Consider the following 25,982-nt stretch of genomic DNA (forward strand, 5'->3'; position numbering starts at 1 on the left):
TCATAACAGCATTACTTATTTTGACAAAAATTCAATTAACAATCAAGTTAAGGAGAAAAAAAAAAGAATTTTATTTGAGCCAAATTGAGGATTATAACCCAGGAAACAGACTCTTAGAAAGCTCTGAGAGCTAACTTGCCTGTTAGAAGCCAAAAGCACAGTCATACACATTTTTGAGACTAAGGACAATACATCAAAATGACATACTGATAATTTTACATAAAGTTCACCAAGGATACATAGTCCAAGTAAGCACGTACAAGGTGAGAAGCAGGTCACCATGACCCCCTGCAGAGTTGGGAAAGAACACTATTCTTTTAAGAATTTACATTGCTAGTGTCAGAAGAAAGAAAAAAATTGATTTTTACAGTTGAGCAGGCACTTCCATCTTTGAGGAGCTCTGGTTAATGTGTAATGCAGATGCACACTGCACATTAGGGAGGGAGGGAGGGAAGAGGCCCAAGCAAACACAGAGAATTTTTTGTTTAATTTTTCTTGTCTTGCCTTAAAATATAAATTTTATTTCATCCCTTATGCTAGCCAAGATATGGAAGCAACCTAAGTGTCCACCAACAGATGAATGGATAAAGAAGATGTGGGATATATATATTGATACAGTAGAATACTACTCAGCCATAAGAAAGAATAAAATGTTGCCATTTGTAACAAATGGATGGATGAACTTGAGGGGTATTGTGCTTAGTGAAATAAGTCAGACAGGGAGAGACAAATACCACATGATATCACTTACCTGTGGAGTATAAAAAATAAAACTAGTGAATATAACAAAAAAGAAACAGACTCAGATACAGAGAACAAACTAGTGGTTACCAGTGGGGAGACAGAAGGGGCAAGGTAGAGGTAGGAGATTAAGAGGTGCAAACTGCTATGTATAAATTATATAAGCTACAGGGCTTCCCTGGTGGCGCAGCGGTTGAGAATCTGCCTGCCAATGCAGGGGGCACGGGTTCGAGCCCTGGTCTGGGAAGATCCCACATGCCGCGGAGCAACTGGGCCCGTGAGCCACAACTACTGAGCCTGAGCGTCTGGAGCCTGTGCTCCGCAACAAGAGAGGCTGCGATAGTGAGAGGCCCGCACACCGCGATAAAGAGTGGCCCCCACTCGCCGCAACTGGAGAAAGCCCTCGCACAGAAACGAAGACCCAACACAGCCAAAAAATAAAAAATAAAAATAAATAATAAATAAAAAATTAAAAAAATATATATATATATAAGCTACAAAGATATATTTTACGGCTCAGGGAATATAGCCAATATTTTATAATAATTGTAAATGGAATGTAACCTTTAAAATTGTGAATCACTGTGTTGTACACCTGAAAGATATAATATTTACATCAACTATACTTCAATAAAAAAAAAAACTCATCCATTGGACTTAAAAAAAAAAAAAATTTATGTATTTATTTATTTATTTTGGCTGCACCAGGTCTTAGTTGTGACACACGGGCTCTTAGTTGCAGCATGCAGGATCTAGTTCCCGACCAGGGATCCACCCCAGGCCCCTTGCATAAGGAGAGCAGAGTCTTACTCACCGGACCACCAGGGAAGCATTGGACATTTTTTATATGTGTGGTTTGTTGTGCAACAATTATGTTTCCATCTAGCCATTTTTTCAGACTCTTTTTGTCAGTCTTGCACTGGCGTGTCAGTCCTCTTGCATACAGCCCTTTGCTTGCATGACCATTGCAGCGGTTCTTGTGGGGAGTAGCCTTGAAGGCACCCAGTGAGAGCATAATCCTCATTTGCTCTGGGGTTTACTAACCCTTGGTGGGTTTGGGGTTGCAAGGTCTTTTAGCCCTGGACCCACTTGCCTGTAAATGGAGAAGACAGCCACCAGGGGGCGTACCGTGATTTCCCTTTTTCTAGAAGAAGGTATGAGAAGTAAGCTTTTCTGAGATTTTCCCACTAGAAACTTCTTAAATCTTAAAAAAAACAAACAAAACAAAACAAAAATATCAAAAACAGCCAAACAAATACTCTCAAAAACTTTTTTAAAGTCCATCTTCCATGGACCAGCAATCCCATGCCTAGGATCTGACCTAGAGAGATTCCAGTCTAGGAGAGGACATTGACCGCAATCGTCACTGCAACCTTGCTTGTAATAGAAAACTGCAGACAGTGGAACCGCCCTTCATTAAGGATATCAGATCTGTCCTAAAACTTGAACGTGCTTGGACTCGCCTGGAGATTTTGTTAAAAGGTAGAGTCAGAGTCCCGAGGTCTGGGGTGTGGCCAGGTGACGCTGATGCTGGTTGGAGGACCACATATTCAGGGTATTGGCTCACCCGCTGGACTAGAGACCCCCAAAGAGTAGTGGCTTCACTAACAAGACCATGTTGCTGTGGCTTCTTTGTCACTGAGCAATCTGGCTGTCAGAAGTCAGGGCTGGTACCCCAGGTTCCCTCCATCCTTGCAGTGTTTCTTTCATCTGCATGGCCCAAGATATCTCCTTCCCTTGGTCACATCCCAGCCAGCAAGAAGAGATACAGTGGCATGGAGAGTACATGCCCCTTCTCTTTAAGGGCAGGACCCCCATGTCGATGCCTCAATTATGCTCACCTGCCATGAGGCAGAACTTAATCACGCCGAGCTGGGGGGCTGTGACTTGGAGTCTTTATTTGGAATATCATGTCCCCATAGACAATGTGAGTGTTCTGTTATTAGTGAAAAAGTGGAAACTGGATTTTGGGTGACATCAGCAGTATTTGCTCCAAGAAAGGACTGGTTAAATAAACTATAGTTTGTCCAGAAGCTGGAATATTCAGCCACTAAGACAATGAGATAGATATGGATAAGCCACTATGGGAAGCCATCTCTGACATAGTTGAGTGAAAATAAGTACAGTTACAGAAAACCCTATTAGGATAATCTCATTTTTATTTGGATGAAAATAAAGTTGATGGGTCACACGTGCATTCTATGTCTACATTGCTTAGTTTTAGAAAGAGTCTGGAATGGTTCACAGGAGGGTATGACTCCTCAGGGGATTATGTGATAGAAAGGAGTTACAGAAAGATGACATAGGACCGTCTCCATTCTTGGGCACATCTACCCTCTCACGGAAGGGATTTGGGGCATTCAATTTCTGGGAGGGGAAGGATACAGCCACATGTCTGTGGGAGAACCCATCATAAACCATGCCCCAGCCAAGCACTTTTCACTCAATCCTCATAATGAACCAATGAGCAAAAGGGGTGGATGTGCATTGGTTTTGCCTGTCCAGCACACCTTCCCCCTTCTTCTAGAAATACGAACCTTGATTTTCTTTGGCAACAACTCAAGGACGGCAGGGAAAAAGAGCTTGTGTTCCGTGGCTCAGGTGATTGGTTCAAGAATAAGCATGTGACTCAATGTGGACCAGTAAGAGTCAGGCCAAGGACCGTTAGGACTGCTGTCAAATCTGTTGGGGAATCTTCATTTCCTACTGGACTTGAACCTGAGTGGATGTTAGCTGGAGCCTCTCAAGACCATGGTGAAGAAGAAGGCTGCTTGAGAGCAAAGACAAGACCAGAAATCACAGCCAGTGAAATCAGGGCCCGATGACATGACGTGAGACACTGGATCCTGCCAGACCTGAAGCTTGGGATATTCCAGTTGTGTGAACCAATATTTTTGCATAAGCTAGTTTGAGTTGGGTTTCTGTAGCTCACACTCAAGAGGGTGTTTAAAGATACCACTCCCCATTGCCTGCAGGAAAAAAAAAATTTTTTTAACCATTGTTTAGAAGAGCAGACAGCTAGACCCAGGAAAGCCTTTCTCCTGGAAAATCTCCTAAACTTATGCCAAAATAAATAAGTAAGTAAGTAAGTAAGTAAGTAAGTAAGTAAGTAAGTAAAAGGTAGAATTTCACACCCAAGGTCCCAGGAACAGAGGAGAGGAGAATAATCCCAACAGAGTGTGTCATATGGAATTTATCCTACAGACAATGGGAAGCCTTTTGAGTTAGGGTTCCAGCATGAAAGAGATATCACAGTCTAAAGAATTTAACCAAAGACACCATATTAAAGGGACTGTTTATTGAGATTTAGGCGGGGTTAGGGGTACCAACAAGGGTTGGTATAGTCGTATAGTCACTGTGGGGAACAGTTATTCCTAGACTGGAAAGAAGGAGGCAATAATGTTACACAGCTTCTGCGGAGCAGTGGCCATGGAAGAACGAAGCCACTGCCAGGTACCGCAGGGACGCAGCAAGGGAGCAGGGGTAGTGTGGCCCAGGGGAAGGGACAAATTACCCCGACCACTCTCCTCTACCCTCCGATCTCCTGCTGGTGCCTCCCATTGGCCAAATCTAACTGGAGGCCGGAAAGCAAAGGAGGCCAGGTGATACAGCTCGTTGAGGTCAGCCTCCTGGGGCACAGAGCACAGCGGGAAGAGTGGAAAAGGAATCCTGGGTGGGCGATGTGGTTGAACAGTGGAAATTAACCATCTCCTTCTGGAAGTTTGTAGAGGAAGAACTGGAAAGAGGTCCTCACTGCTTCCCTTTCATGTTGCAATGGTCTGTGTTTCTCCATAAGAACCCATTTACAGAAGTCTTATACTTTTTATCTTGTTTTATTCTATTTTTAAGACACACTTTTTTTTTCAATCTGAGTTCTCTTTGTTTTTTTTAATTAAAGTATAGTTGATTTACAATGCTGTGTTAGTTTCAAGTATACAGCAAAGTGATTCAGTTATATATATATACACATACTTTTTCATATTCTTTTCCATTATGGTTTATCACAGGATATTAAATATGGTTCCCTGTGCTATACAGTAGGACCTTTTTGTTTATCTATTTTATATATAGTAGTGTATATCTGCTAATCCCAAACTCCTAATTTATCCCTCCCCCACTTTCCCCTTGGGTAACCATAAGGTTTTTTTTATATCTGTGAGTCTGCTTCTGTTTTATATATAGATTCATCTGCACCATATTTTAGATTCCACATATAAGTGATATGATATTTAAGACTCATACTTTTTAAAAACAACTTTGTTGACGTATAAAGGGCCTACGATAAAGGACACATATTTACATGTACAATGGGAAGAGTTTTGACAAATGTGTAACTGATAAAACCATTACAACAACAACAACAAAAAACCATTACAACAATCCAGCTAATAAACAGACCCGTCACCTCCAAAATTTGCTTGTTCTCCTTTGTAATATCCCTCTGTCCTGCCATCCCCACCCCCAGGCAAATGTTAATCTGTTGTCACAACAGATTCATTTACATTTTCTAGAATCCTGTGTAAACCGAATCATTCAGTACGTACTCTTTTTTTGTCTGGCTTCTTCCCCTCAGCAAACTATTTTGAGATTTTAAGTATGAAAGCATGTAACAGAGAGAAGTCTCTAGAGATTGCTTTGTTCACAATCCCATCCTGTTTGTTGCTTTTCTCAATGGAGCTGATAAAGATATAGAAGGATTATATTTACGTTAAAAGCCTCAAAATAACCATATTGATGTTCATGGCTTGTTAACCAGACTGGAGGACATTTTTTTTTTGGCTGTACCAAGCAGCTTGTGGGATCCTTGTTCCCCAACCAGGGACCGAACTTGCAGTGGAAGGGCAGAGTCCTAACCACTGGACCACCAGGGAAGTCCCCTGAAGGGTTTCTGAGAATGGCTTATCTTTCTTACCAGAGAGTTGCTTTGGATTACATTTCTTTCCACTCACATTTCCCCAACCAGAGGGTTGTACTACCTTCTGAGAGGGAAAGTTGGGGATGAAAATCTTTCCTGTTAGTGCCCTAAACTCTGGGGACACTAACTCACTGGGTGGTACTGTAGGTCAGGGGGCAGCAAAAGTTTTCTGTAAAGAGCCAGATGGTAAATATTTTAGGCTTTGCAGCCCATATGGTCTCTGTCACAAGTACTCAACTCTACCACTGTAGCACAAAAGCCGTCAGAAACAATATGCAAATAAATGGGCATGACTGTGTTCCCATAAAACTTTATTTACAAAAACAAGCAGGGGGCCATATTTGGTGGGTGGAACTGAGCAGGACCCTGTGGGGCTCCCAGGTACAAATCCTTTCTGTGTGTCCCATTTCTTGTTTGTAGGAAATAGGCTTCATTTAGCCTCCATGACCTTCCCTGAGTTCCAAAGGGCAGAGAGCAAGGGCAAAACTTGCTAATCAGGGAAGGAAAATAATGCAGAAACAAAGGAGGGAGCAGTCAAGAAACAATAGTGCAGCCATGGGGCAGGGTCCTGGTTCCTCTGCAAGGAACATACATAACAATATCTTTGAGTTCTTCTGTAGAACTAAGGCCCCCACCCTGGTGGAGGATGGCAATTTTAGGCTGAGAGCAAGATCCCTGGGGCACCTCCCTGTTACCTCACCACCAACCAATCAGAAGAAAGTCACACACCCTGCAGCCCTCACCCCAAATTTTGCCTATAAAAACTTTCCCCCAAAACCACTGGGGAGGACTTCTCTGGCAGTCCAGCGGTTAAGACTCTGCTTTCATTGCAAGGGGCATGGGTTCGATCCCTGGTTGGGGAACTAAGATCTCACATGCTGCACCGCCTGGCCAAAAAAAAAAAAAAATTGGGGAGTTCAGGTTTCTTGAGCTCAAGCCACCCGTTCTCCTTGCTTGGCCCTGCAAGAAACCTTTCTCTGCTCCAAACTCCTGTTAGGGAAAACACTGACTGAAACTGCCCGCCGTGGCCAGGCAAAGACAAAAACAATTTGCATGATTTATTTTACGACAGGAGATCCTGGTAAGGAACATGGAAGTAACAAGCCACCACCAACAGGAAGAATATGGGAAAGGTCAAAAGGAGAGAGGAGATGCCAGTCCATATGTCCTACCAACCTCCCAGAATCCTTCTCGCTGGAATCCATCTTGGTTGAGCGGTTGCATGCTCATGGCACCAGGGAGGACCCTGAGTCAGAATGATTGGCCAGAGACAGCCCGGAAACTAACCCCATCACCATAAAATCTGAGACTGCGAGCCACATGGCAGAGCAGCTCTCCTGGGTTCCCTTACCCTCCTGCCCTCCATCCGGGCGCCCCTTCCCAATAAAGTCTGTTGCTTATTCAGCACGTGTGTCTCCTCAGACTATTCATTTCCGAGTGTTAGAAAAGAGTCCACTCTCAGGCCCTGGAAGGGGTCCCCCTTCCTGCAACACTGTCTGTTTCATTTCTCCATCCACGGGGAGGCTCCACGTTGGCAGCTTCTCTGCTTCACCAGGAACCCAGGCTGCTGGCAGCAGTTCTGGCTTCCACATGTGCCTCCAACGTCACTCCGGTTCATGCCCATCCTGACCAGCAGGAAGGTAGGAAAGAATGGCTCTCTCTTAAGCAAGGGAGACAGAAATCACCTAGATCACACCCCCTCTCGTTCCACCCCCTCTCACACGTCATGCAGGGAGGGAGAAGGGCAGATTTTGCTGGCCAGTCACTACTTCAAATAATTCTTTTATTTAATCCCTACAACAACCCTAACTATTTGACAAATGGGGGAGACTGAGGCACAGCACAGTAAAGCAGAGAGGTGGCTGTAAGCCACCAAGTTAGTAGAGCCAGGATTTCAAAAAACACTGGAGGCAGAGCCCAGGGACTCAAGTACAAGCCATACGGCTGGCCCCAGGCTGGAACTCACATGATGGCAATGACTGTGGGCTGTCACTACAACCACCTCTTGTAACCCAGACTCGCGTGCAGTGTCTGGTGGGGCAGTGGGGGCAGTGTTGGTCAAGCTGGCTTTCACGGGATTCTGTTCCACTCCAATGATCTCCAAGTGTGTCCATGTCACACACCAAACTTCAACCTCGCTGTCACAGATGACCTGCTGTTAAAGTGTTTAGTGATTAAGGAGAATCCTTGTTGATTCATTAACGATCCACACTATACACTGACCGGCAAGGTCTCCTGAGTTACAAACAACTTTCTCCCACAGACTCTATGGCCACGAACAGGCTTCCCAGGTAGGGTCCACTTGATCAGGACACACCTTTTAATGAATTGTATGGATTTGGGTTTAGACAGACCATTTCCAAGAGTTTTCCCAGATCCACAGGTTCCTTTCAAGTTTGTCACAGCGCAGGGATTCTCAAACTTTTTGTCTCAGGATCCCGTTATAAGGAAGAACACCTTCATTTCATTGATGTGGGTTATAGGTAGAGATATTTACCAAATTAGGTGTTTAAATGAAGAAACAATTTAAAATATTAATTAATTTCAGAAGAACAATAACAAACCCTTTGCGTGTTAAGTAAATAACATTTTTATGAAAAACAACCATATTTTCCCAAAAGATTTAGTGAGAAGAGTGGCATTGTTTTACACATTTGCAAATCTCTTTAATGACTGGTTGAATAGAAGAGAGTTGGATGCCGACATCTGCTTCTGCCTTCAGTCTGTCGTGACGCCTCAGGTCTTGTAGTTTTCCAGAAACTCAACTGGACATTCACGAAATAATGGGAGGAAAAAAGAAAAAAATAGCATCTTAGTACTATGGAGAATGTTATATGGATTATCTCGAGTCTTCCTGATAAAATGGCTCGGGACTATTGTTATGACATCCCCTTTTTCAGATGAGAAAATCTGAGTTCAGAGCACTTAAGTCATTTACACAAGAACACACAGCCGGCAGCAGAGGAATCAGAAGCAGGCTGGGGTCTGCCTGCCCCCGTCTCTGGGCTCCTGAGCTGCGCCCTGTCCTGCAGCCGCTGCGGATGAAAGGCCACCCAAGTCACAGATTTGTGGGAAACGTGACTCTGGGAGCAGGGAACAAACATAACCAGAGACAGAGAGAGAATGCTCAGTGTTTCCTGGTTGAAGCCATCATAAAGAGAAAGAATAAGGCTTGAGATTCCCAGTGGCAACTAAACGTAAGGCAGGCAGCACACAGATAACTGGGGGTTATGTTCAGGCAGAGGGAAGGAGCCAGCATTGACCAAGCACCTTCTACTAGCCCGGTGTTTCTCGTTCTCCTGTGGCATCTCGTTTGTTTCATCTCCTGCCAAGCAGGCGTGTGAACATCAGTTTGCACCCAGGTCTCACAGCTACTAAGTTAAAAAATGTATCCCGTTTTATCCCCCAGCTGGGCTCACTGCACCACCCTTGCCTGCTGGTCAGGAAAACTCACCTATTTCAGGGTTTCCAGGGTTTTTAACAACTCTTTTCCATTGTTACTATAAATAGCAACACTGGAGTATAGTGTGTGGGTGGATGAAGGTGTGTTTCTAAAAGGCTGTAGAAAATACAGGAAAAAATCATGACCTCATGTGGAGCTCAGCCTGGATTCCAGTCTAGCAGAGGGTGTGCCCTGGGGATACTGGGCAAGATTCTGGGACCAATGTCAGCATGTGGGTCCCTCTCCCCAGCCCCGTCCCCTGGCCACCAAGCAATGCTCTGATACCAGCGGGGTGTCCAATTCAACTCAATTCTGACTCTAACTACCTGGAGGTAGCATCAGATACCAAAGGTTAAGGGCTCAGTCCTACGAGACTGCCCTCCTCTACCTCCTCCCCCATTTCAGACATCAGTTGCAAATCCAGGTCTTCACGTGCTTCTGACCCACCGGCTCTAGATCGGTGGTTCCAAAGACCCCCTCCTCGGGTTTGATTTCTTTTTTTAAATAAATTTATTTGTTTTTATTTTTGTCTGTGTTGGGTCTTTGTTGCTGCGCGCGTGCTTTCTCTAGTTGCTGCGAGCTGGGGCTGCTCTTCGTTGCAGTGCACAGGCTTCTCATTGTCATGGCTTCTATTGTTGCAGAGCTTGGGCTGTAGGCGCATGGACTTCCGTAGTTGTGGCTCGCGGGCTTTAGAGCGCAGGCTCAGTAGATGTGGCGCATGGGCTTAGTTGCTCCGCGGCATGTGGGATCTTCCTGGGCCAGGGATTGAACCTGTGTCTCATGCATTGGCAGGCAGATTCTTAACCACTGCACCACCAGGGAAGTCCCTCTCAGGTTTGATTAATTGGCTAGAGTGGCTCACGGAACTCAGAGGAACATATTACTTATTAGATGACCAGTTTGTTATAAAAAAATATAACTCAGGAACAGACAGATGGAAGAGATGCCCAGGGCAAGGCATGGGGAAGGGGCCAGGAGCTTCCATGCCCTCTCCAAAAGCACCACTCTCCCCAAATCTCCACGTGTTCATCAACCCAGAAGCTCTCAGAACCCTGTCCTTTGGGATTTTTTAATGGAGGCTTTATTACATAGTCACGATTGATTAAGTCATTGGCCATTGGTGACTGATTCAACCTCCAGCCCCTCTCCCTTCCCCAGTGGTCAGAGGGTGGGACTGAAAGTTCCAACCCTCTAAACACCTGGTTAGTTGTCCTGGTAACCAGGCCCTGACAATAGGTGAGGTCCCAATGTAGCCTCATTAACAAAACAAAAGACAACTTACTCACTCTGGTCACTTAGAAAATTCCAAAAGTTTTAGGAGCTCTGTGCCAGAAATGGGGGCGAAGACCAAATGTATATTTCTTCCTATAAATCACAACATCACACATGCATCTCTTGATACACACAGTGGTCCCTTGGTATCCACAGGTGGTTTGTTCCAGGACCCCCATGGATACCCAGATTTGAGGATACCCATGTCCCTTATATAAAATGGTGTAGTATTTGTATATAGCCTACACGTATCACATCCTCCTGTATACTTTAAATCGTCTTTAAATTATTTACACTGCCTAATACAATGTAAATGCTATATAAATAGTGGCCCGCACGTGGCAAATTCAAGTTTTGCTTTTTGGAACTTTCCAGATTTTTTTTCCCTGAATATTTTTGATCTGTGGGTGGTTGAGTTCCAGGACGCAGAACTGCAGATACAGAGGGTTGACTGTACAGCATTTCAACGGTTTTTGTTAACTCCAAATTACTTGCCAAACCTTATAAACAGGAGCGTTCATATAAAAGCCCAGACTTTGGGATTTCTCTTGAAAAATCAGGCACTTCATGGGACCCACATTCTTACGTGAGACAATGGGCTGGAACTAAATCCTGGGAGGTAAGATTTGAGTGAAGACCACAGTCTCTACCATCAGAGAAGCAAGAGCTGCATTTGCCAAACTCATCATTCACACTTTCTGCCCTATTTTTTTTTCAGGTGTAATTTGCATGTAATCAAATGCACAAATCTTATTCAGTCCAATGGATTTGAACAGTGGTATATACCCATATAGTTACCACTTAAGTTAAGATATGGAAATTTCCGTCTCTCCAGAAAATGCTTTTAACTCTCTTGACTTCTTTCACCATAGATTCATCTTTCCTGTTCTTGAACTTCACATAAATGGGTCATAAGGTGTGTACTTCCTTGCATCTGGCATAATTCTGAGATTCATGCATGGCGTTATGTGTCACTAGTTTGTCCTACTGAAAACGAATGTGGTTTTCCATGGAGTTTTGCTATCCAAAAACTGGGTTTGTTGCAGGAAGGGGGACCCCTTCCAGGGCCTGAGAGCGGGCTCTAGTCTAAGACTCCAAGGAGACACACGTGCTGACAAAGCAAGAGACTTTTTATTGGGAAGGGGGGTCTGGCTGGAGAGCAGGAGGGTAAGGGAACCCAGGAGAACTGCTCTGCCACGTGGCTCGCAGTTTCGGGTTTTATGGTAATGGGGTTAGTTTCTGGGTTGTCTCTGGCCAATCATTCTGACTCAGGGTCCTTTCTGGTGGCACGAGCATTGCTCAGCCAAGATGGATTCCAGCGAGAAGGATTCTGGGAGGTTGGTAGGACATATGGACTGGTGTCTCCTCTCTCCTTTTGACCTTTCCCAAATTCTTCCAGTTGGTGGTAGCTTGTTAGTTCTGCGTTCCTTACCAGGACCTCCTGTTGTTAGATAACACATGCAAGTGGCTACTATCAGGCCTGGCCAGGGCGGGGCGGTTTCAGTCACTCGTTCTCCTAACGGGTTTGCAGCTTAATGGTGTCAGTAGACACAACCAAGCCTAAGATCGGAAGAAGGAAGGATTTATTATTACTTGAAGCAAGTAGGGAGAACACCGGGGATCCTTCCCAAAGCAGTGTTTCCCAGAACAGCAAAATTGGGGAAGTTTTAAGGGAAGGGTACATGCATCTTCATGAGGGGACTTGAGCAGAGGAGAATTCAGCATAGAATTGGGGCAAAGGTCAACAGAGTCCAAGCTTTAGTTGACTGAAGTTAAGAGGGTCAACATCATCCTTCCATCCTCCAACTGGCTGGGGGCCTTAGTTCCTGCAGAACTCAAAGGTATATTATTATGTATATTCCTTGAGGAACCAGGACCCTGCCTTATCATAGCACCATTGTTTGACTGCCTTTTTTCTCTTCCTGCATTCCTTTGTTCCCTTTAGATCATTAAATACTGTGTTCCAGGGTAAGCATTGTGGCCAGGTGTAGATCACAAAATATCTTCGGCCAAAATGGGTTCTCTTATGTCAAGAAAGCCATGCCTGGTTCTCTTTCTCCAGGGACCCCCTAACCTATCTGCTTACAGTATGAAGGCATCACAGTTTGTCCATTTATCTGTTGATGGACATTGGGTTGTTTCCCCCTTGGGGTTATTGTGAGCAAAGCTGCTGGAACATGTGTGTAAAGTCTTTGTGGAACCTATGTTTTCATTTCTTTTGATAAATACCTAAGAGTGGAATTGCTGGGCCATAAGGTAGGGGTATGTTAACTTTATAAGAAACTTCCAAAACATTCTCCAAAGTGGTTGCACCATCTTCTCTCCTATTCTTTACAGCATTAAGAGAGGGCCAAAAAAGCCTGACAATCAGAGAAACTGTGAGAGGTGACATGCCAGTGACCAGTGGGCCACAATCAGCCCTCACAGATGAATAATCATGAGGCTAAAAATTTCTGGACTTCCCATTTTTCTAGGACAACTGGAAGGTCTGGCCCCACTGGGCCTGTGTTCCCCCAGTTGGAGCTGAGTCATGGCTGGGATGTAGCTCTCTACTGTCTGCCACAGCCGTATCTGGCCCACCTCTCTCATCTGTGTGCATTGTCTGTAGCACCGTTACCGTGGAACGTGCCCGTGGTCCCCCAGACATGCCCCCAAGAAATCAGGACTGGACCCCAGGTTGGTGGAGCAATGCATCTTCTGCCTTCCTGATGTTGAGTCCTCCGCTGCAGATCACAGGCTCAGGCCGTCCATTCCCTGGCTCTCTGTCCGCCCATCTCCTTTCTCCAAATTCTAGCTGTTCCTTCTGTCCATCTGTCCCCCCAGGCAGGCCACCACCTTGCAGGCCCCAGCTCATGCTGACGTCAGTCCAACTGCCGAGTCTCTGTGCATCCAGGGTGCCCTCTGTCCAGTGGGACGCGTCTCTAAGCCACACCCACTGGCCCTGTAGCGTTCTAGAATGAAACGCCCAGGGTTCAAATCCTGGTTCTGCCACTCACAGCTGGTGACTTGGGCAAGTTACTCACCCTTCTCTACCTCTGTCTTTTTACCAGTAAAGTGGACATAATAGTAAGATCTGTCCCGGAGGTTTGCTGGAAAGACCAAGTGAGCAGAGACATGGAAACATTTAGAACAGAACCAGGAGCATACTGATTCTCACCATGCTTTCTGAACTACTCTGTGCCAGGGGCTGCCCCCACCCAGGGCCTGGGCAGGACAAGGGAAGGAGAGAGGTGGGCTGGAGGTGGGGTCTGTGGTGGAGGGGGGAGGGATGGCCACATCTCTGCTCTAGCCAGTGGCCGTCCTGTGTCCATGTGGGTCTGGTCTGGCCAGATCTTCAGATTGTTCTAGTAAAGTGGGAAATCCAGAGTGTTATTCAGTCTCTCGTTTTGCAAAGGCTAGTAGCTATCTTTTTTTTTTTTTTTTTTTTTTAATTTTGAATGCTCTGAGCATCCAGTGCAAGCCTTCTGCTGTCCCCCACCGCCTGTCCTGGTGCTGTGGGCTGGACGTGGGCCCCCGGCCACGGCTCGGTCACTCCTGACAACTCATCTGGGCTCCAGGCGCCTGTCTTTGTGCTGCCTTCGTCTGGAGAGCGCACGGAAAAGGAGCCGAACAAAGGTGGTCACTGTTACTGCTGCAGCAGCGGTAGGGCCGCGGCAAGTGCCCTCCTGGGACTTTCCATCTGTCCCCTTCCTCCCCTGCCAGCGTCTCCCCTCCCCCCCCTCCAGCTCGTCCCAAGCCCGCCCGTCCCCAGCGCGGAGGCGGGCCAGTGGCAGAGTGGGTGAGTGGAGCAGGACGGTGCCCCGGGCTGCAACAGCTCCCCTCCCCTCCCCAGCCATGGGCCCCCCACCAGGTGAGGAGGGGAGGCCATGTGGGCGGGGCTCAGGTCAGCCCATCTTCCCCGCAGGGGCCTGCTCAGAGTTCAAGTTCAAGTTCAGGGTTCAGGGCCGGCCTGGGACCTCTCCTCTGCCCCGAGGGAGATCATTCACGCTTCCTCTAAGCCCTGCTGTAGCCCAGGCTGGAATTTGGATTTTGACCTGCAAGGAGCCTCTCTTAGCAGGCGGTGCCGGAGGGAGGGCCACTGCCGTTCTTTCAGACTCTGGCTGCGAGGGAAAAGGAGCCCAGTTTCTCCCTCCTTACAGCCACCTCTCTCTCCTTCTGCCTCAGACGCCACCGACAGGACCCAGGGCAGGTGGGCCCTGCATCCAGAGGAAGGTAAGACTCCCTACTCCCAGCCCCCCAAACTGATACCCATTCTGCAAACTGGGGAAGCTGGTCTGGGGACCGGAGGCAGTGCTGGCAGGAAGGATGGGGTGAGGGGTGCACAGCTCCCCTCCTTGGGAGAGGGCTTGTCGAGGCAAACGGAGCGTGTTTGGTGGGGGTGGGTACAACCGGCGCGCCGGGCAGGCGCACCGGGCAGGCGAGGCTCGCGGCTCCTCCACTCAACCGAGTTCCGGGACGTGGAGCGATCATTTCACCTCACTTAGCCTCCAGTTCCTTATCTGTCGAGAGCGTGAACCTCAGCACAGCCCAGGCCACAGGTGTGGTGGCCTCACGAGGACCCAAGAGATAAGCAGGTGAAAAATACCTACAAAGAACAACAAAACCCTGGGGGATGTGTAACTGCCATGCAAAGCAAATATGCCAGGCACGTGCTGAGAACCTCACATCCTGGGCCTGGTCTGGCTGGCCCCGCCACTGTAACTCACAGACAGAGGCTGAGAGCCATTGAGAAACGTGCCCAAGCTTGCACAGATAGTGAGGAGGCAAAGCTGAAACCCAACTCCCACGGCCGGCCGTGAGCTTAGACACAAGGTCTGGTTTTCAAATGATATCTTGATGACCAATTCCAGGGAAGCAGCTGAGAGAGATGCCCTCCTCCAAAGGGCATCCTGAGGATATGACTTTGGCAGCGGCAGGGTTTGGGGGTGGGTGTCACAATCGCAGGCTGAGAAAATTCCACATTTGTCTGCTATACAAGTGTTTACTGAGTGCCTGCTTTGAGGACACGATGTGAGTGAGACAGGGTCCCTGCCTTCGCGGAGCTTACAGTAGAGTGGGAACGGGAGGTAATGAGAGAATCGTACAAATCAAATGTCCTGCTTGATTCAACGGTTATGGGAAGTCATGTTTGCTGTGATGGCAAATCATTTAGGGATCCAACTTAGATTGAAGCCAAGAGAAGACTCCTCTGGGGCTGTGACAGTAAGGTGCCATCTGAAGGATGAGTGGGAGTTCTTCAAACCAAGAGTGCAGGGAAGAGCATTCCAGGGTGGGATGGGCAGAATGGCAAAGACCCTGAGGCAGAACTAGTGCTCAGGGATAGAAATAAGAGCAGGGTGAGATGGGGCTGGGGCCACAGCAGAGCACATCAACAGGCACTGATTCTTTGAGCAGGAAAAGGAGCTGATCTTATTTATGTTCAAAGATCTCTCTGACTTCCATGTAAGGGGAGTGGATTCCAAGGAAGCAAGAGTGTCATCCGGAAGGCAAGATGGGAGATTCTTCCAGTGACGGTGGCTTGAATGAAAGCAATAAAAGTAAAGGTGAGGGGAAATGGATAGATTGCAGCTCTGCTTTAGAAGTAGAACAGAATGGAATTAGAGGTCAATAGATTCCAGGAGTTGAGCAAGAGTCACTATACTGTCTTTGATGGTATGTTTGCGAGCCCTGGCATCCTTGGTGCTTAGACATAGTGGCCAGCACGTAGGAGGTGCTCACAGACCACTGGATGAGTGAATGAATGAATGAATGAATGAATGCAAGACCTAAGGATGACTCTCGGGTTTCTGGCCCGAGCAGCAGGGTGGATGAAGTTGCCATTTAGTGAGATGGGAAGGACTGACAGCTCTTGAAGACTGCGGTCTCTGAGTTGGATGTATTACGTTTGAGATGCCGACTGGGCATCCGTGAGAGATGCCACGCCGGCATTTGGATGGACAGGTCTGGGGCTCAGAAGGTGTTCTTGTGACATCTATTCTCTCTAGGAATCAAGAGACAAGGTCGTCACTGAAGGGGGGAGGCGGGGGGAGGAGAAACCTCACCTGGCTCCCTTGTACTCACACCTGTTAACATCCTGAGCCAGACCCTACCCTGCCCATTGTTTCCTTCCTAATGACCGGAGAGGTGGCTCTTTCTAACAGGCTGGGGAGAGTCCCAGCCTCTGCTTCAGCTCAGAGACCCCTGGAATCTGTCCTCTGGCCCTTTTTTCTAGAGACCCGTTCCTAATGAACCACATAGCATCAGCTGCTTGAGCAGGCCAGAGGTGGTCCTCCTTCGGCCCTCGCTTCTGCAGTTTTAGGCTCTGATGGCTCCGCTCAGCCTGACAGAACTGACCCCCTCCCTCTGATTGGGCTCCCTCTACCACCAGCCTCTCTGGGCATCTTGGACTTGAGCCAAAGGCCAGGCTTGTGGCTGAGGAAGGAGGCAGTTACCTCCACAAAGGAGTGGAAGGAAAGGGTGTGAGTGTCTGCCGGCCCAGGAGGTGCAGCCTGTGCAGGCCCTTGTTGTCACCTCTGGAATTTTCCCTGCCAAGGGCGCACGTGCTGAGCAGTGGTTAGGAACTTGCAGGTCAAGCCCCGGTTGGAAGCCCCGGTTCAGTCATTTACCAGTGGCGTGACCTTGGGGCCCCAGCTTGGGCTTTGTTTTCCCCACCTGTTCAATGGGGTTAACCAGAGACCTGACCTCTTAGGGGTGCGGTGTGCTTAAAGTGAGATTCACACACGTAGGGGCCAGGGTCTGCATGACCACAAAGTCCACGCTCTTTTTCTTTTTTCCTTTAATGGTTTTACAAGAAGGATGGAGTCAGACCAAGTATTCTGGACCTGATCACGTTCTGTAACGAACTCAATTAATGCTTTTAGCAAAACTGTGACATAGGTCTGAGTAATATCCCCATTTTATAGATGGGAAAACTGAGCCTCAGAGAGCTTATTTGCCCAAGATCACGGAGCTAGTAAGAGGTAGAGCTGGGATTTGAACCGGGCAATGCAGTTCTAACATCTTTACACTTGATCGCAGTGTATCTATTTCCTGGGGAGTTTTTGCCTATAATTAAAATTTGTAATTAGATGGTCATTGTCATCTTTAGCCAGTGCAGAGTCCTTCCCTGGTTTCTCCCTCTGTCTCTTTCATTTTCTGTCCCTGCTAACGTGTTTGCTGTCCTTCAGCAAATAGGCCTGCATCCTGGCAAAATAGTTGGTACTATTTTCTGTCTCAGAATGTATTTAATATACACATAGGTTTTTATGCTGTAAATCTTTTTCCGCTTGTTCCTTTTCCTTCCATCATGAAATGTTTCAGATGCACACATGTTGTAGAGAATACTGTAGCCCCGCCAGTGCACACACACACAGGAGACGGCCTCAGAAACCGAACGCAGGGAATACAGTCAGAGCCCTCACCCTGCTGTGGATACACTTCCCCATCCTTGCCTCGCACTGGGGAAAATTTCCACATCTGCTCTGGCAAATTATGTAAGCGGCTGAAAGGAAAGGGGTGAACAGCCATCTCTTCTTGCTGAGTTTCCTGTGTTCTTTGGCCAATTGGCAACTGCAAGGGTAGGGTGTTCTTGCAAACAAGGCCGTTGTTACAACGCCCGCTTTACCTAGACGCCTGTCAACCCTGGCCTCCCACAGTGGAGGGTCCCTCCCAGGAGGTGAAGCCCTCCCGGGACAGTGCAACGGGTGGCTCTGGGCACACAAGGAGCTGCAAGGGGCTGAGTGAGATCTCTCGAGGATGGGGGGCCACATCCACAGTAATCACCACTTTGTCCTCCGTGCCTAGCACAGAGCCTGGCACACAGCTGGTGCCTAATAAATGTTTGTGGAAAAGAAACAGAGGGAGGGAAGGACTGAAGGAGGGGAGGAGAGAAAGAAGGAGAGAAGGGCAGGAGGAAGGGAGGAAAAAGAGACACCCCAGCTAGTATTGGATAACAATGAGCTTCGGTTCAGGACCTGGGTTCAAATCCCACCTCTGGCACTTAGTGTGACCCAGAGGCCAGTGGCACAGCCAGGCCCTGAACCTAGCTCACTGTCACTTCTTGGTGGCTCCATTTCCCACCTGTAAAATGGAGGTGTAATGTGTTTGTCTCACTGGGCTGACGAGGATGAGATAAGAGGACCAATGTACAGCGAGCTCCAGGCCTGGCACTTCAATAAATAGTGCTCACTAAGCTTTAGAGATGATCCCTGTTACGGTGACAGCGTGACTTTACTGAACAAGGGCACGTGGAGGGCTCCGCCTGGGAGCACGTGGCCAAGGCAGCAGCACTTGGGTTCCACAGTTTCTCTGGTCCGTTGTCTGAGCTCCTATTCCCACCCTGAAGACACAGTCAGTCCCTCCTGGGTGCCGGCAGGGCCCCCCCCTCCCTGGGACTCAGGAAGAGCCTGGAGTTGGTGCCAGCCTGCCCGGAGCTGGTGATGAATGACTTGTTTATCTGCTCCCGCCCCTCTCGGTGCCTGGCAGGCAGAGGCCTGGAAGGGGCGGCTGGGAGCTGGGCTGGACACGGGGGAGGGCTGGCTCACCAGTCTTTCTGCTGCCCCTCTTCCTTCCTTCCTCCCCTTCCTCCCTTTCAGACCTGTGGGGTTCTGGAACAAGCTGCCCCACTCCCCAGTTCAGCATCAATCTCCACCTTAAGCTGCTTCCTCCACTCCTAGTCCTCATCTTCCCCAAGTCCCCTGTTTTGGAAGCAGCAAAGTACTTCAAAATACTTCAGAGCAGTTGAACTGTTTGAAAATGCAGGCTCTGAACCCTCCTACACTGTTGGTGGGAATGTAAACTGGTGCAGCCACTATGGAGAACAGTATGGAGGGTCCCCAAAAAACTAAAAATGGAGTTAGCATGTGATCCAGCAATCCCACTCCTGGGCATATATTCAGAGAAAACTCTAATTTGAAAAGATACATGCACCTCAGTGTTCATCGCAGCACTATTTACAATAGCCAAGACATGGAAGCAACCTAATTGTCCATCAACAGAGGAATGGATAAGGAAGTGGTATATAGAATGGAATACTACTCAGCCATAAAAAAGAATGAAATAATGCCATTTGCAGCAACCTGGATGGACCTAGAGATTATCATACTAAGTGAAGTAAGTCAGAGAAAGACAAACATCATATGACATCACTTATATGTGGTATCTAAAAAAATGATACAAATGAACTTATATACAAAACAGAAATAGACTCACAGACATAGAAAACAAACATACGGTTACCAAAGGGGAAAGAGAAGAGATAAATTAGGAGTTTGGGATTAATAGATACACACTACTATATATAAAATAGATAAACAACAAGGACCTACTGTATAGCACAGGGAAGTATATTCAATATCTTGTAATGACCTCTAATGGAAAAGAATCTGAAAAAGGATATATATATATATATATGAATATATATACTCATATGAATCACTTTGCTGTATACCAGAAACTAACACAATATTGTAAATCAACTATACTTTAATAATTTTTTTAAAATCATGGCAAAAAAAAAAAAAGAAAGAAAAAAAATGCAGGCTCTGAAATCAGACAGATCTGGATTTGAGTCCTGCCTTGGGCACTCAAGTCATGTGACATCACTTCCTTGCCTGTGGAGTAGCAATAAGAACACTACCTACCTAACAGGCGCTTCACCCCTGAGTCAGCCTTAAGGACCATCTACCTTGTCCTCCCCAAGCCTCCAGAATCAGCCTCCTGGTTAGACCCTCATTTATGAACCTCTACTTCCACCCTAGGGAGGGTCTCCAGCACCAGTCTTCCCTTCCCACTTTCTCCCTGCAAGTTCTCTGGTTCATTTAGGTTATTAGCATCCCATTGGACAGATGACAACGATCATAAAACCTAGGCATGACTGAGGCAGGGAAGGCTGAGGGGTGATCTGAGGTAGAATTGGGGCTTCCACTACGCACTCCTGCATTCGAGCGGGGTAAGTGAGTTGGGTTTGCCTGATACTGGCAAGTCTTTATTCCCTCCTTCCCGCCTTCTCTTGTCCTTTCATCTTTGGATGAGAGCTATGGATCAGTGATTGCTTGAATCTTCTCACAGGTCTGAGAAGCTGTGAGCATCCTCTCAACAGAAGAGCAAGGCTTGGCCCCAGTATACTGTACTCGGCGTGGGAAGGGACGTTAAAAGTTTTTGAGCGCCCCCCTGAGGCATCTTCTCTGACTGTCCAATCTTCTAGGGCCCAAAGGCAGTGGTTCTCAACCCAGGGGACACTTGTGGCTCTCACAACTGTGGGAAGGGTGCTATTGGCATCTAGTGGGTAGCTACCAGGGATGCCGCTAAACATCCTACAATGCACAAGACAGCTCTCTATAACGAAGAATTATGTGAGCCAAAATGCCAATAGTATTGCAGATGAAAAACTCTGCTTTAAGAACAAGGAACATCCCGCCCAGGTGACCAGGCCATTCTGTCTTTGAGCAGCTCTGATTAGAAGCAGGAAACTATCCCCAGTTCTCCCCCTCTCTCGTTTACCCTAATTAATCTCCAGGTCCTACCTATTCTAACCCAAATTATTTCTCTAATGCACTTTCTCTCACCCTCCATATACTTCCTCTCAAGTCTGGGTCATTTCAAAATACCCTTCCCGCCCACCTTTTTTGCTTCCAGTCAAGCCTCTCCTGCCCTGCACCACCTCCACCACCTTGTTCAAAATTCTTCAGCAGCATTTCTTAACCTAGAGCAGAGGGGTGCCACGGAGGCATTGCTGCCTACCGGGAGATGTTCTGAAAATTTATCGGATATTTTTGGTTGTCACAATGACTTGGGGTACCATGGCTGGGTGGAGACCAGAGGTGCTAGACACCTTGAAATTCACAGAACTTCCCCAAGCAACCAGGACTTCAGATGTCCCACCTGACCTTCATGCAGGCGAAAAACATGCTTACAATTATCCGAGAGTAGAAGCAGTTTGCACAAAACACAAAGTGTTGGCTGTTGTTTTTTTTTACATTAAAAAAATAGCACAGGGAACTATATTCAATATCTTATAATAAGCTATAATGGAAAAGAATCTGAAAAAGAATATTTATCACTTTGCTATACACCTGAAACTAGCACAACATTGTAAATTAACTTTACTTCATTTAAAAAATGGTTTTAAAAAAATGTACCTGCTTTTTATTTTCACCAAGCTGTCTCTGATACTTCTCAGAGGGCTCTATCTTAAGTTAAGAGCATGGTATATCATGGGAGTTGTTTGGAGTTCTTCATAACATTTAAAATCACAAAGCATTTTTCACAAATTTAAGCATTCTGGTGTTTCTCTGTAAATTCAGGCTCTATTCTGTGCTTCTGGAATAGAATGGATTCCTATTTTCTTATTTCTCTTAAATTAAAAATTTATTCAGTATAATAGGTAAAATGATCTGACTGTCCCTTTGAGTCTTGCAGTGGAGTCAGATGGAGCAGTTACATTTTGGATTATCCATCATTTTAATCATAAATTGCTTTTATTTCTCTTTTATAATAGAGTTAGAGCATTGTATTGATTTTTTGAAAATTATGTGTGTAGGTAGGTAACACTAACTATGAATTTCATTTCAGTTTTCAGTAAAAGAAGTGTTACAAAATATTTGTTATAAAAACAGAGGATGGGGCTTCCCTGCTGGCGCAGTCGTTAAGAATCCACCTGCCAATGCAGGGGACACGGGTTTGAGCCCTGGTCCGGGAAGATCCCATATGCCGTGGAGCAACTAAGCCGGTGAGCCACAACTACTGAGCCCATGTGCTACAGCTACTGAAGCCCACTCACCTAGAGCCTGTGCTCTGCAACAAGAGAAGCCACCGCAATGAGAAGCCCGTGCACTGCAACGAAGAATAGCCCCCGCTCGCCACAACTAGAGAAAGCCCGCACGCAGCAACGAAGACCCAACGCAGCCAAAAATAAATTAATTAAATAAATTTTAAAAAGTTCAATTAAAACTTAAAATTAAAATGAAAAACATAAAAACAGGGGATGATATCTGAAGATGATGACAACTGATGTTATCTTTGAAAATTACTGACCTTACAGAAACCTTTGAATGACATCAAAGGGCTGGTATAATGTCTTCATAGCATTATACGAGCCTCATGGCCCATCTCCCTCCTTCCAATCTTACTTAATACTCAGGCAAGAATCTGATGGTTCCTTAAGCATGACATGTTTTTTCACACCTCAATGTCTGTAGGTACTGTTGTCTTGGCCTGGAATGCTCTCTCATACCCGCTTATGCTGTGTAGGACCACCCACTCATTCTTCAAAACCCAGCTCATATGCTACCATCTGGATTTCTCCATGTAAAATTAGGTGGTCCTTACCTCGTCGCACATTGTAGAAAATTAGTAATAGTAATAATAGCAGCTACAATTTACTGAGCACAGCAGTGCATGGCACTGTTCTTAACACTTCACAGGTACTAGCTCACAGCAGTCTATGAAATGTAAACTCTTATTGCCCCATTTTGCAGATGGGAATGCTAAGGTTTAGAGAAATTAAGGAATTTGTCCAAGTTCTCAGGATCGGTAAATGGTGGAGCCAGCTTGATGATTCCTAAGCTTGAATCCTTAATACCTCTACCTCTATGTACCTCCACTGTATGAAACATCACGTTGTGTTATTATCTGAGTGGGTTTACCCCATTATTGGGGTGCACATCATAGAGGGCAGGACTGAGTTTTTCGTTCCTGAACCCCTAGAGGCTGACACCTCCAGACTGGAGCCATCTTAACACAGGAATAAAGTCAAAGCCCAGATCGCTTAGAGTGAAAAAATTACCCTTGAGAATTGCATTAGTCTCCAATTGCTGCTGTAACAAATTACCACAAACTTAGTGGCTTAAAACAACACAAGTTCATTATCTTACAGTTCTGGAAGTCAGAAGTTCTCAATGGGTCTTACTGCGCTAAAGTCAAGGTGAGAGTAGGGCTGACTTCCTTCTGGATGCTCTAGGGGAGAATCCATTAATTTGCTTTTTCTAGCTTGTAGAAGTCACCTGCATTCCTTGGCTCATGGCCCCATTACTCCATTATCAAAGCCAGCAACTAGGCCAAATCCTTCTCACACTCTCATCTCTCTGGTTCTCTCGTCTAATCTCCTCTTCCACTTTTAGGGACCCTAATGATTGCATTAGTCCTACTTAAATAAACTCCCTATTTAAAGGGACGCTGACTAGCAACCTTAATTACATCTGCAAATGTAATTGTCCTTTGTCATATAACGTAACACATTCACAGGCTCTGGGGATTAGGATGTAAACATCTTTGAGGGGGACACGATTCTACCCACCACAGGAATCTCTTAAATTGCCCAAGGAAGTGCAATATACTGAGAAATACCTTAAGATACTGGTTCAAAACATGGATTCTGGAACAAGATTATTAGCCTTCAAATCCCAGCTCTACCACTTGAACTGTGTTACCTTAGGCAAGTTAGTTAACTTCTCTGTGCCTCAATTTTGCCAGCTGTAAGATGGTATGATAACAACAGTGCCCACTTTGCAGGTTTATAAACACTTAGGATAATGCCTGGCATGTAGTAAGTACTATATAAGTGTTTATTAAATATATGCATTTTCATGGGCATATCCAGCAGTGAAACAAGATTGTATTGACTGGCTGAGCCTCTGACAAAATTGCTGGCTTGACTTTCACCCAGCAGTGAGGTACCTGGGGAACAGAGACTGACGCAGGTGTCTTGTTTTTCTCTCACTCCCGGATATGTGGAAGAGGGTGGTGAAACACCTGTACTACTTAAATTGTGTATTCTTCTTTGTATTTTGCCAAGTGAGTGGTTGGATTGGTAAACATTAACTGTAGATTGACTTGACTTCCTTGTAAATGTTTGCTGAGTGAGTGAGTGGGTGGATACATCTGCCTTCCCGAGGTTGTCTCTTCCACGTGTGTCCTCTTGATCAGATGTCTCAAGGAGGCAGTCACGGAGAGGGTGAGAAGAGTGGCCCCGGGTCCTGGCATCTGACGCACATTTGCTCTTCCACAGGGGTGAGAGAGTTCATTCAGGACCATGGAGAGCAGCCCCAGTGGTCCTCAGCCCACGCAGTCAGATCCCCTGGAGGCATTTCCCCAGAGGACACTGGAACCAGGTGACATCGCAGTGCTGGTTCTGTACTTCCTCTTTGTCCTGGCCGTTGGACTATGGGTAAGCCAGGTCAGGGGGAGGGAAAGTGGCTGGGGCGGGGTGAGAGACTAGCTCAAGGTCATACAGTAATCAGAACTTTTATTATTTTTATTTCTGGCCGTGCCACATGGCATGCGGGTTCTTAGTTCCCCGACCAGGGATCGAACCCGTGCCTCCTTTAGTGGAAGCACAGAGTCCTAACCACTGGACCGCCAGGGAATTTCCTAATCAGAACTTTAATATTTAAAGAATGCATTGAGTATCAACTGTGTGTCAAGTACCGTGTCAGGCACTTTCACTCATGTTATCTCATGTAATTTGCACAGGTCACTATGAAGAAGGTACTATTGCTATACCCCATTTTATAGATAAGAAAACTGAGGCTCAAAGAATTTAAGTTCCTTATTCTGTTAGGAAGTTAGGAGAGCTGGGGTTAGAATCCATATCTCCTTCACTTTGAAGCCCATGCTCTTAAAAAAAATTATTTAAAAAGTAGTTTTTCTTTTTAAAGACAATGAAATAAAAACAACTTAAAATGACACACAGTGAAAAGTCTTACTACTACCCTTCCCTCCACAGGCGACCACTGTTATTAACTTTTTAGTACATTAGTGTATTCTTCCAGAGTTTCTTTAGGTAAATCCAAGCAAATTTTAATGTGTATATTTCCCTCATTCTTAAATAGAAGGTAGCTTATTATACATACTGTTTTTTACTTTGATATGTTTCACTGATCAGTGTCTCCTGGATATATTTTCATATCAGTATATGGAAGCTTCTGCATCTTCTTAAAAGTTGCCCAGTACTAACACACCATTGTAAAACAATTATACTCCAATAAAGTTGTTTAAAAAAAAAAAAGTAGCCCAGTATTCCATAGATGATCATACTGCAATTTATTTAACCTGTTTCTTGCTGAGGGTCATTTGGATTGTTCCCCATCTCTTAACACTAAAATTTATGCTGTAATAAACAAGTCTTGGACACATTATTTTGGATGTATACAACTATAATGTAGGATAAATTCCCTGTAGTGGAATAGTCAGGTTAAAGGATATATGTATTTGTAATTATGATAGCTTGTGTCAAACTACCCTCCTTAGGTGTAGTCCCAATCTGCACAAAATCAGTAAATGTATGAAAGTCACATTATCACATCCACAGCAACACTGCATTGTCAAACTTTTTCATTTTTGCCAAACTGACAGGGAAACACGATATCTCAATGTACTATCTTATAATGAGTGAGGCTAAAATAAACATCCTTACATATGTTTAAGAACCACTTGTTTCCTTTATGTGAAGTATGGTTTCATATTCTTTTTCCATTTTCATTAAGTTCTTGCTCTTATTCTTATCAATTTCTAGGAACGCTTTACATATTAAAGAGATAGTAACTTTGGGATAAAAGATAGTGCAGAGGAGGCGCTGCTATCTGATTTTCAGGTCAAATGACTTGAAAACTGTAGCCTACTGAGGTGTCCCCACTT

General features: G+C 45.9%; 2 protein-coding genes across 3 annotated transcripts in view; one reads left to right on the forward strand and one right to left on the reverse strand.

Annotated features, from left to right (window-relative positions):
- Positions 1-25,982, reverse strand: part of ZKSCAN2 (zinc finger with KRAB and SCAN domains 2) — a 502,693-nt gene that overhangs the window by 217,937 nt on the left and 258,774 nt on the right. The window lies entirely within an intron of this gene.
- Positions 14,464-25,982, forward strand: part of SLC5A11 (solute carrier family 5 member 11) — a 53,012-nt gene continuing 41,493 nt past the window's right edge. For both annotated transcript variants that reach the window (XM_082362504.1, XM_082362505.1), the window contains exons 1-2: positions 14,464-14,582; positions 24,355-24,513. In XM_082362504.1, the coding sequence (XP_082218630.1) occupies positions 24,379-24,513 (135 nt within the window). In that variant the 5' untranslated portion in view covers positions 14,464-14,582; positions 24,355-24,378. The remainder of the gene's footprint in view (positions 14,583-24,354; positions 24,514-25,982) is intronic.

The sequence above is a fragment of the Balaenoptera borealis genome, assembly GCF_965194805.1.
Source record: "Balaenoptera borealis genome assembly, chromosome: 16".
Taxonomy (NCBI): domain Eukaryota; kingdom Metazoa; phylum Chordata; class Mammalia; order Artiodactyla; family Balaenopteridae; genus Balaenoptera; species Balaenoptera borealis.